The sequence below is a fragment of the Ambystoma mexicanum genome, chromosome 4q (assembly GCF_040938575.1).
Source record: "Ambystoma mexicanum isolate Mex_15411 chromosome 4q, UKY_AmexF1_1, whole genome shotgun sequence".
Lineage (NCBI taxonomy): Eukaryota > Metazoa > Chordata > Amphibia > Caudata > Ambystomatidae > Ambystoma > Ambystoma mexicanum.
Genome location: NC_090928.1, coordinates 55,340,101 through 55,352,969, shown reverse-complemented (window position 1 = coordinate 55,352,969; position 12,869 = coordinate 55,340,101). Strand labels below are relative to the sequence as shown.

The 12,869-nt window shown below is 40.9% G+C and overlaps 1 protein-coding gene across 1 annotated transcript in view; it reads left to right on the top strand.

Moving 5' to 3' along the window:
- The window catches only part of LOC138467193 (tropomyosin alpha-1 chain-like), a 996,954-nt gene that overhangs the window by 868,541 nt on the left and 115,544 nt on the right, over positions 1 to 12,869 (top strand). The window contains exons 16-17 of the mRNA XM_069607248.1: positions 9,270 to 9,296; positions 9,501 to 9,527. Of these exons, the coding sequence (XP_069463349.1) occupies positions 9,270 to 9,296; positions 9,501 to 9,527 (54 nt within the window). The remainder of the gene's footprint in view (positions 1 to 9,269; positions 9,297 to 9,500; positions 9,528 to 12,869) is intronic.

Genomic DNA, 12,869 nt, shown 5'->3' with positions numbered 1-12,869 from the left:
CTAGCTGCTAAAGGATCGGTGGTACTGCTTTTGGCATTCTATGCATCTTTGAATCACTTACCTCTATTTCCAGCCATCCAGATACTGGCTTGACCCCTGGAAACAGGCTTCAACTTTCCGATCTTCAATGATACTCCAACAATGAGGCACTAAGTTCCCAAATCATCGCAGGATGCAAGTCCTCTGTGTTCTGGACAGTGGAGTAATGGGGGCACGCAGCCAACCCCAGACGCATGCAACATTGCTGCTCTGAATGCCGGACCCTGAGTGTGGGTCGTGGTAGGCAGTAGACAGAGGACAACAGCAAGGCCAGGCGGTTAGGCAGGGCTGTTGGCTGCCTTGCACATTTGCTGCGCATTCGTGCTCTGTACCACTCTGTACGGTGCACACATGCGCGGCACAGAAAAAGGAAGGCCCTGTGCCTGCCCTCCCTGCCCGACGAATGGCACCATCTGCACGAGCCCTGAGCTGCACCATTGGATGGTCACGGAGAGGAGTCTGTCAGTCGCCGTTGATGCTGTACGTCAGGCTCCCTCGCTCATTCAAGGTGATTCTAACATATATATATATATATATATATATATATATATATATATATATATATATATATATATATATATATATATATATAATAATATATCGCTTGTTTTTGCAAATCGATTTGGTGCTATTGCAGACAGTCCCTTCTTCAATACCCAATGTTGTTGCAGGGAACTTCCACTGGTGTCTTGCATGGTGTGTCAGGTTTTCTTTTAGTTTGGCCCATGTGCAACTTTAGCTTCAGTGCCGCCCACTAAGGTGAAAATATGAATATGGGTGTAGATTGGAAAGATTTCAACTGTGGTGTTGGTGGGGGGCACGGATCATCTGGGAGCAAATGCAAGGTTTGAATGTGATCGGGGATCAGCAGGGGTACACGATAATCTGCTGTGCAAGAACTGGGAACGGCTGCCATTTCATGTTCTGTCATCAGCGTTACAAGTGTTGGTGGTGCACTGGCCGGGTCTGGTAGGCAGCAGCCGCCTGGTTGTCGGGCAGACGTCAGAGTGTTATGATGTGCTTGGGTTCCAAAGTGAGTTTGTACCAGCTCCTGGAGAACTGATACTAGTCTCCAGTGAGTGCGGGTTGCTGGACTAAAATTCAAAACTAGTTGTTTAGCTAAAATGCAGAAAGCAGCTATGAGAGTTGACAGGAGGAGAATGAGGCAAGCAGGGCTGATCTGGGGTTGCTGAGTGGAGTGGAGGCCTGGGGAGTGTTGCAGAGGTGTACTGGTCAGAACATGGATGTTGCATGATAATAGCTGACTTGCTATTAAGCACACACTGCTCCAACCGGATCCCGAAAAAATAAAGCACTCTAATACAAATAACCTCCTCCAATAAAGGTTAACCACTTACCTACAGTTGCCAATTTTGTATCTATAATAGATGAACTGCTGAACCACTGATATAAAGAGTGTGCAATGTGCTGTGTTTATGAGCTGGAGAAACATATGTAAATATATGCAGAGAGCAGTTGGTCTGAACGTCAGGCAGGGTAAGAGATGGACATTAGCTGTATAGGAATAGGTGAGCGCACAATTCAAACTGCTCCAACAATGGTGCTGTTGGTCCTCGTCACAGCAGAGAAGGACTCTGCCTATCTTCCACAATGATGACTAAGCGCTGGTGTTGGGCTGTCCCTGGTCCTCCTGCAATCGCCAGAAAAAAGGGCACTGGTCCCCGCGCAGCCGATCTCCTAACCACCAATCCACGCAAACAGGGAGAGTCTTTGAATCTTGAGTGTGGTACACTGCACAATGCTTGCCAGTTATTTAACAAAGAAGAGGAACTGAATTCAGGCTTTGGTCAGCATGCCATACCAGCTATTAATCCATATCAGGCGATGATATCGCAGACACCGAAGTCTCTGCGCCTGCCTCAGATGCTTGCTCTATTGTCTGGCCAGGATAGTGTTTTCTCATAAAGAAAAAAGTAATCCTCACAGAGCTCTACAGTTTCGTTTAGTTCATATATATCAACCTAGAACAACTGTGGTGAGTGCAAGGAATTCCCTTTTTTAATATGTGTGGGGGAGAGCTGCTAGGGAATGGGCTGTCTGGCTGTTACATTATTTATTTATTGGATATTTATAATGCGCAAATGGTGTTTCAAGGTGCCTCTGAGAAGGGTGGAAGTTTAACATACCAAGGCTTGTTGCAGATTCCTCCCCAAAACCCTACACCAGGATAACTCCCAGAAAGTCCAGAGACCCCTGTAAAGAAGCCTTGTAAATGCAGTCCTAAGAATGGTAATTCTTAAGCATCGGAAGGTATTTGGAACAAACTTTGACACAGGTTACCCATGGAGAAAGCTTGCCAGACAATGAGAGCAAAAGAAATGCAGAGAGCAAAAGAAATCCCCAACGCATTGAGTGAGTAGCAACCGCAATTCCTACTTTGGAATGGAGAATCAGGAGATGAACAAAGGCTTGTTTCCCACAACTGCGGAACACACTGATTGCCTAAAAAGTGCCAGACAGGTTTCCAAGATGGAATCACTATTTCAAACCGCATATGTAGGTGTGGGCCGGAAAGGTTAGAGTCATTTTCTCATTAACAATGGCAGAGAGACCCAATTAGGCAGATTTGAAAATCCATTGAAAAGAAAATAAGCCTTGAGCGAATTGCAGTGGGCCCAGCCAATCCCACAGATCAAGACAAACACAAAGATGCCTGTAGGAATGTAAAGTATATCAGGATGACCCAGAAAAGGATTAAGATGGTTGAGAAGCTGTTGAGCTTCACACATGTCCCTGGATACATGGGAAGACTATTACCTGTGAGGAGGTAGTTCATGTTTTGGAGAACTTGCAGCAACTACTCTGTATTCAGGAGACAAATGACCCTCTAGAGGGAAGGCTGACTGCAGGATTTAACTTATGAAAGGGCCCTCAGGCCAAGGAGTGACACTAGTAGGCAGCGTGAGGGTGAGTGCCTTCATAAAAGTCTTCTCAGAGGAGAGACCCATGACAGTAGGGTAACATAACTTTATTTGCCTGAAAGCAACCATGAATAATGGGTTAGCAAAAGTATGGTATAGGCCTGAAGTTCATGTGGAGAAAACCAAGGTTAGTAGAGTCTGAATGTTGAGAGACTGAAGGTCTTGTAGAGACCTACGATGGACGCTGAAGAGTTGCAGTGAAAGCAATGAGACAGAGGAAGGGTCCTGTATATGAGTAAGCTTTCAAAGTGTTTTCCCGGGAGAACATTTATCTTGTGTTGTGCTAAACTAGGAGGGACATTTCAGAATATGATTTGTGAACTCTTGAATTGCCCACTCTTTGGAACACATGTGTTATAGCTTAAGGTAGCCACGAGGCTAAGGACTCATTAAGATTAGGATCTGAAACTTTCTGTTGGTCACTTTGTTGGGCATTACCTTATAGACCGAAGCATTATACAAAAGATAAAAGAAGTGAGTGCAGGTTGAAGCACTCAGTGCAGTCAGTTTTCTCAGCACGGAGGAAATTGTACCAACATCTGCAGGCGGCCATTGTCCAAATCTTAGCTCTATACGTGTGCTTCACAGGATCTAAGCGACCTGGTTTTGTGCATCACATGTTCCTGGGGGTCGTGCATTTATTGCAGCCTGAGAATCTACCTGGAACAGCTGGGGGAAAAAAGCATGTCAGGTGCTGCTCCACCAAGGGCAAGGAGGCAGTCCTGCTCGATAACTGAGCAAGCAACACCTTAGTGAGCTCACTTCCACAAAGAACAAGAGCTTCTGGTGTGCTCCCAACCTGAAGGAGAACCAGAGTCTGTGGAAGGATCAAGGCCTGGCAGAAAACTACTCTGTGGTAGGTCCATAGCCTTAAAGGGGGGGCCAGAGACTGTGGTACACTCACATCCTGCCAGAGATCCATACCCTGTGGAGTGCTCAGAACACAATGAACACTATGGGCCTCTGTTGCGGTCATTACTGAAAGGAAAAATCAACCCACGGCAGGCACCTGACATAGTCCATATGGAGACACCGAGCTCATGACTAGAACGAACACTGGGGCCTCAACAGGTTCCTAAGAGAGGCCATGCACAATTTTGTACCCAGGAGGTCCCTCCCTGTAATGTGCATGGTAATACATGTGGGTAGGAGCACAGATACAACCCCTAAGAATGTAGTTGATTTTTGGTGGGACTTTAATTAATCCTGTTTGCTGACTGTTTGTTTGGTTTCTCAAAGTCTTACTTGGTTGTTGCTATTCTCCAACCATCTCATTATGTAAAAATAAAAATTTAGCAATGTATACTAAAGTGTTCTGTTTTCGGTCGTATACATGTCGTATTACACCTATTATTAAAACTAGGTGTTACCACATTACCACACTCAGATATTTGTCTAGTCACCCTGATAATTGCTTCCAAATATATCCTCCAAGACAAGTAAATGAAAGTAATCTACCATAAATTAAATGAACCACATTTTGTAGATGTACACAAAGCAATCTTAATGTTATTATTAGGCATTATCCTTAAAAACATTTTTGAAACAATAAATGTCTTCATGCAACATTTTGATTATGAATGTGTTTTAAAATTATATGAACATAGAAGCATATTCTCTTTTACACTGGATATATTGAGGACATTTTATTGTAGTGGAGAGATTCTGAAGACTTAACATCAATGTGAACTGTTATGGCAGACAGTTCAAACACTATTTTCATTTTCTAGATAGCTGAAGGAACCGAAGAAGCCAGTCAAGCTCTTCATAAACCAACCATCAGAAATACCATTGAAAGGGTTGTCCTATCATCCACTATCTCTATCTTTCTCACAATGTTTAAGAGCAGTCAGGATCTGCACTTCTCTGAGTGATTTATTAACCTAAGGAAAGGACTTCCAATAGAGCTCTAGAAATTGTGGAACATAACTTTCTGAATATATTAATAGCATTTGTTAAATGAACGACTAAAACTATAATTTCGGCAATGATACAACAGCAGCACACAACTCATTTATCGGAGGTGAATTGCTCTACACGTTTGATCTTGAATGCCCAAACATTAAAATCCTTATCCATGATTATCGGAATGATTGCAAATCAATGCAAAATTACATGGACTGTTAAAGAATTTCTACTTTTTGGTAATAAACGGGCCAAATGTTTGGGAGATGGGAACATGGAAACCAATGTTTTTAAACAAGATTCTGGACAAAAAAAATGTAATACAGAAATAAAGGGGAACATTCTTGTGTTTAAGCTGCTCAATGTGCATCAACCATCTCAGGGAATCATTATTACATTACCTGGGAATAGACAAACCAATTGTTTTGAACTTCTATTTACTATGCTTAAGCACATATCTTGCACATTAAATCCAATACCCTTGTTTGTTCATTACTCCATGCGGGTAAAACCACAAGAACGTTAAGGCAAAGTATAATAGAATATCAGCCAGCAATCAGAACAGAAACATACAAAATCTCATATTGTCATGTATTTTTACACTTAAACCACAATATTATGCAACTATGTTGCCGATTTCAGAAATTGATTCCAAAACCCCATAAGAAGGTCATCAAGGAAGTTAAAAAAGCAGGCAAAGTATGGTTTTATTTTTGTAAACAACCTCATCAGCCTGAATAGAATGAAAAGGTGAATATGCCTCTAACTGAGGCTTCTTTCGCTATACTTTATCAATGTTTTAGAATATAAAATAAAGCACAAATCAAAAACGTAATCCAACACAATATTCCACCACTGCCTTAAACCTCCTCTGTGACTAAATGGGTTGGTGGTGTAATCAATATTTACAGGAGTATTTTGCAATACCACAGCATTTTACATTTCCCTTTCATTCCAAGTGCCACTCAGCACCTTCATTTTGTCCCTCGTCATAAAAGTGTTGAAGTGTTTACCCTTCAACTCGCATTAATTTCTGACCTCTCTCCCTCTGCCACGATCTTCGGAGGACTGGCCAAATATCATTAGGTTTGGATCCCTTAGACAGAAGCTCTCTATATGTGTCCTTTTGGTTGTTGAACCAGATCAAAGAATTATGCCAACATTTCTGGTGGGTGCACCACCATCGACTGAAGCACTATTTGGTTCCTTGCCAGTCGCAGCGCAGTGCCACAAAATATACTTATCCCTTTAGCAAAAGCGAAGGAAATCACCCAGCAGACATATTACTGGTGCAAAAGGCACCCCCACTTCTATTATTACAGACAACTTCTGTGTAATCTCCTCTCAGAATTTGGAGAGCTCCAGGCAGGCCCATGCTAATGGAAGGAAATATGTATTCATGTTGTAACATCCCAAGCAGGTGCCATTTGCATTTGGATCAAATTGTTTAACATTTGCAGGTGTAATGTAAGTTTGGTGCAAGAACTTAAAGGGTATCAGTCTATGATTATGAGTAATAGATATCTTCTGCTTTCGGTGACGTATCTTTATCCACACCAACTCACCAGTGGAGCTAGCCTGGCATATTTCCCACCTAAATTCTACTACTGGACTTACTGGCTTGTACGAAGATACCATTGTTTACATGATGGAGATGGCCATCTATTTAATAGATGCTTTCATCAAGTATTTCACTATCGTGTGCTCTACTGGAGCTAAAAGGGATGGCAGGAAACGTTGGGTATTTCCCCACTCAGTCTGTAATATAAAAGTTTGTGGTTTGCTGTTAAGCCTCCAACAGCCTCATATTCCTCCTTTGCAACAAATCTGTCTGCATAGAACATGTTGCCCAGTTCAACAAACCCAAGCATTGCCAGCTCTCCTCTTATGCCCGCAATGAAAGAAGTCTACTTTCCATATCGTGTCTAGAAAGATATTTTTTGGCAATGGGAGTGCTTGTTCTATTTTCGTGAGTGCCATATTTACCATATGAATAGTGTTTCTAGCCGTATTTGGTAAGCTGCGTTGGGCATACCCATTATCTCCCTTGTGAGACTCACTGGTGCAACGACTGCTTTCAATCCGGCATTAAGTGTGATATGAAAGCTAAATTACATTATTTTATGACCAGTGTCAATAGCACAGTTCTTAATTTGACAAAATATGACTGGAGAACTAGAATGGGTACATTGGTGAAATATACAGCAATTTAGGGAGCGTAATCATTCTGATGAGAGAAATGTTCGCTATCATTGATAATGGCAGTTTTAACCATTTTTCTCTTTCATATGTTTGCTTTGCAACAGGATGTCAGGCTCCACACTTACATATATCCCCAAGTATCGTGCTTCCCTAAAGCACCATTTGGATCCCCATTGTGTGAACCCACACCCATTGTTATCCATATGCATTTAAAGCTTTGATTTTGTCCAGTTATTTTTTAAACAAGAGATATCACAAAAAACATTGACTGATTCAATAATTGGGCTATACTCAACGCCAGATCGTTGATATATATCAATAGATTGTCTGCAAATTAAAAAAACTAGAATTTTCTGAGTTTGTTCCTGCATGTCCCTGTCACTGTGCCGCTACCTCAAATAGAATCACAGTGGCGAACAAAAGGGTAGTAAGAGGACAACCCTGTCTTGCCTCAAGTTCAATATAACCATATCTGAAGCCCCACTGGTAACCTGCACTCTTGCTCTGGGTTGTGTGTAAAGAAACTTGACCACTGACAAAAATTGCCCACCCAGTTATGTGCAGTGAAGAATAACAAACCTGATTATCTTATGGTGGACCGTTTTGCTTTAAAGCACTACAGTTATCCAGTGGCTCTGGGCTGTGTTGCAATGGACCACTTAATCTAAACCCACTGCTCTCTTCACTATTTCTACCCTGCAGTAAAAACACATAGGTCCAAGGCTTCCGTAAGAAATGATTGCAGAATTATTGGGACACTACACACCTAATTTTCAAAAACGCCACAGATAAAGATGTAATATTCAAGCTGCAAAGATGAGCTCAGCGATTGCAAAGCAGATGCAGTGCTGCACATATTGCTCGGTAAACATGAAAGGAAGTCCAGGCACCCAATATAACAGCACAAGGGCTCCATCTGCATTAAATACCCACATGGATCACAAAACCAACCTATTCCACGCGGAAATCTCCTTTAGTGCCTAGTGTCTTGTCTGTGTCCAAGTGAGCAGTCTCTCACAACATCAGGCTGAATGCATCTGATACAGTGGACCTAAAACTCCACACTTGGGAGGAGACACTAACAGGGATGTAGCTAAGGCAAATGGTCCCCCACATTCCAAGATACTTTCCAGTTAGTGTGATTCCACCAAAGCTCCACCATCTCACAGAGCCCGGTCAAATGTCTCCTCTTCCAGCAGAAGATTACAGCACAAAAGTAAATCATGAAGCCACTGCCACATCCCTTAACCTCAAGCCGGTCACCATGCCTGCAGAGACAGACAACACAGGAGTTGATGGGGGAAGTAGTCCTTCCTTTGAGATCCAGGGAAGGGATTCATTCAATTGATTTCTTTTGGGAACGGTTTGAAGGCAGGTTGGTTGCCTGTCTCATTTTTGCAGCTGCACCTAAGACTATACGGACTGTGAAAGGAAGTGGGTCTATGGTAATGTTCTGATTGACCAGACCTGTGCCCTCATTTCTGCCTAAGAAACCTGATAAATATTGTTTTGAAAAGAGTGCAAACAAAGTTGTGAGTTATTCACACAAAATTCTAACAAAACAGGGTTGAGTAGAATTCAAAATACCAGATGTTAGAAATCTTGAAAGCGTTGGTTCTGTAATTAGAACTCTTCCTAGGGTTACATATTTTAATATTGAACATTGATAGTGAAACACACATATATCGAGTATTTTATAACGAAAAGCTGTATACCGAATGCATTTTTTTATGCCCCCCCAAACCACCTTTTAACACCCTTGAAAACCCACCCCAAACATTTCCCAAAAAAATGTAACCCTTTACCCCACCCAAAAGTACATTCGGTACAGGTCCTAGTAATTCAAAAAGCCCTGATCCCATTGGTAAAGTCACTCTTGTTGACCTGCTCCATATTCTGGTTTGTGCACTTCTTACTGTGAGTGGACAGCAGAATAGGGCTGTTCCTTCTCTGGTGCGCTTGATCGTAATGACCAGCAAGTGTTTCTGCCTTGGGAAAGTACAGCAAGGGTATAGTAACAATGTGTCAGCATGTGTCTTTAAAAATATTATATACATATTTAATGGCTGTTTATCACAGTATTCAGCATGTGATGATAATAATTGTAACGTCAATAAAGCAAAAGCTCTCTTTGTATACAATGCTTCTAAATAAGTAATTTGACATGTTTTTGTTACACAGCGAGAGTGACGCAACCACATCCACAAGGTACAGAAAATCATGTTTCATCTTCATAATTTGTAAAGACAACTTTCATCATCCATTTACAAATTATAAAAAATACACTTTTCATGTCTCAACATAAGACTTTTTACAAATGTGTTAATAAAAAAATATGTGCAGTGATTTTATTTTAGATTCTATTAGTATGTAATTTAATGCATGAGCGCAAATTCTTATTTTGTTACACAGGGACGAGATTACACAAACCGAAAGCAGGTACTGTAGAATGTTTTTTTTCCCTCTACTTTGTTTTGTGAATTCACAGCTTTTATCAGAGTTTGAATTGCTGCTTATTAAGAATGTATTAAAAGTAAAAAAAAAGTCACCAAATATTATAAGCTCGAATGTTGAGACCAGATGCTCAGATCGGTAGTAAAGTTCACCAGAATGTGTTCTCTGATATGTTCAGGGCCCCACTATTCCAATTTATCTCAGCTCATCCTCTACCTTAAACTGATATAAGAACTGCAGGAACTACCCTGACATGCAGCAATATTCTTAAAGTTACTTACATGTAATGCTTTAAAGCTATGTGAAGTGTGTAGAACATATTGAGGGTTCTGATGTCCATGACTCTGTTGAAAGATAAGCCATTTAGAGTGAAAAGTAGTAAATGACTAAACAATTCAGATTTATGATTGCTGAAATCTGCCAGCCCCCGACACTGGAGAGATAGGAGGAGGGACACTGAGGACTGTGTCAGATATAACACACATAATGCAATCAAACAACGAAAGAGCATTCAGAGTTGGCCACAATTAGATATTGATTGAGAATGGATAAGCAACGGGCTGAAAAGCACATAAGAAAGGCAGTTTTATTAGATTTGAGATGAAATGAGTGGGGTGTTAAAATTATATTGTTAAATTGATTCAAGAAAAATAAAATAAATAAATGTTTCAGATGCATAAGGATAAAACCAACCGGAAGAAATAGGACGGAATAAAGGAAACAAGGACACCCATTGATATAATACTTAGAAGAAAGAGGAATCTGGCATGAAACATTCTAAAACAAGCACATACTCCTATTGTAGTAACAGATTGAAGTGGAGGTTATATTGGGAGCAGTAGTGGCCAAGATTGGAGTTTTGGCACTTGGCACATGACAATTCTAAAGTATATTGTTCAAAAGACCAGATGAGATAATAAGATGAGACAACAAGAATGCTCTGTTTCAGTTTATGATTTTTATTTTACAATATCAATACGAAGTAGGCTGAGGAAATGTATATACATAGATTGCATATGATGCAGTTTATGTAAAATACTGACAAGTGTAAAGAAGATAGAATTCATAAGTAAATATAAGGGTTATATTACACCTGTAAATTGATGTAATTGTGAAATGTGAGTTATGGTGTAGTCAAGTTTGTCAACTTTTTGTCTTTTTAAATCAAAACAAATAGATTTTTTCAGTTGTCTCCATATTTTCGTGAATGTTTGCTTAGAGCTTCATTAGTACAGATGAGTTTTTCTGTGTACTACTGTATCAGTGTGTTAATTGATTCTTGCCAAATATTGGGGTCTTTCAGCATTGGCAATCATCTTTCCCATTGGAATAAATGGTGTTTCTGCTTCATATCTTCCCACAGCAATAGTTCCTTGTGCCACACAGTAGATTCCCTTTTTCTTATATATTAATATAATTAGTTTTCCTTTCCAAGCTTACCTTCAAATTACTTTTGATGTGGTGTTTAATTAATGTAATATATCAATGTAGTGTTAATTAATGATAACGTGGGGGACTGAGGTAGTAACAATCCACTCACTTGAGCCATGTGGTGCGAGGGGTGCAGGGTTTAGGGCCATTAACAGCCAAGGCACTCTACATCGTGTTGATTGATACTATTGGTAGCACCCTCTGTCTCCCTCCAGGGTACTAAAATACATATTTTAGGGGAATTATTTTCTTGCCTAATGCAAGCTGAATCCCTTTTTAAAAAATCAAGATGGCTGCCACTCAATAAAGAAAAGTAAGTAAATAACTTTTTCTGTGCTGATGGCAAATGTTACGGTTGGCTGGAGTGGGTGTTGTGAGAAAGAGGCGATATAACTGTGGACAAGTAGCTAATGTTGGTATAAGAGTAAAGGGTGGAGAAGGGAGAGGTAATGGAGGTGGGAGGATACGGGGGAAGCTGGTCGGGCTGCAGTCAAAAGAATGGCGGCATGGGTGATTTGTGCAAGAGGCTGGAAATGAATGCTAACTTAAACTGTCGGAGCAAGCCTGGATTCCAAGCCTGCTTTGCATTGAATCCCTTCTTCACCCTTAATGTTCTCAAGAAGCTTGTAGATTGATATAAATGAAAAGGTCAGTACTTAAGGAAATCTAGATCAGCCAGTGAGTCCCAAAAATATTGCAGTTGTGAGATATAGGGGAAGGGCAGATCACCCCTTACTTCATTCTAAATCCTACAGTACTTATAAATGACTCTGGATTTCTAATAGAACTTTGACACCACATTACTCTGTGCATGTTCTTCTAGTTTTTTCCTTCTTTTTTAAGCATTATGTAGGATTTGACGGAAAACAGTAACATGTAACAATAATATGTACTTGCTACTTTGGCAGTCCAATGTTTCATTATGCATCTCTTAGCTATCAGACATGCTAGATTGAAAAGTGCGTGAGTAATAACAAAGATTTCCCCAATATCGCCTAGAAGATATTTCAAATGTGCAAGAAAGTGCAGAATGGCAGTAGTTTTAGCTGCAGCATCAGGCACCTTGCTCAACAGAGCGACTAGTCTAAGCAGTTCTAGAGCATGTGCATCAAATCAGCAGCCGTGTCAAGCATCTCAGACATACTCCACTATTGTCCAATTTTGCATGCAAGACAAGTGTTTTGTGTAATCTATTATTCATTTTAACATACACTGCACTGGCTCCTCTGTTAATCAGACAGAGCAAACCCAAAACCCAACCCAGACTGGGCTTAAAATGCAGACTAATAATGTTACGTTGGACAGGGCTATACATGGACAACACTAATATTCTCGCCCCACAGAATCTATAAATATATATTTGTGAAAGTTTGTTTGTATGTTCAGGGTTGGCTCCAGCCCCATAACATTTGGTGGGCTGAAATTTGGCCCAAGTTTGGCATACCAGTCTGGGGTGTACTGGCTATAGTGGCATTTGACCAACCCCACTAATTCGCCCTGCAAATGGTAGGGTCCAGCCCTGTGCTATCAGTATAGCCGATTTCGGGAGATTGCTGATTTTGCAATTGTTGGCTCCAGCCCCACAACAGTAGGTGGGCTGAAATTTTGGCCCAAGCTCAGCAGAAGCGCTTTGAAAGACATTGTCTATAGGCGCTATATAAATAAACTATCATATCATATTATACCAGTCTGAGGTGTACTTGTAGAGTGAAATCTGACCAACCCCACCCATTCGCCCTGCACAGGACGTGTCCGCCCCTTTGCTATCAGTATAGGCGTTTTCGGGAGTCTGCCGATTTTGTGACTTTTCCAAAAAACGGCAGTTAGGACACAAGGTTGACATACCAGTCTGGGATGTACTCGCAATAGTGAAATGTGACCAACCCCACCCATTCC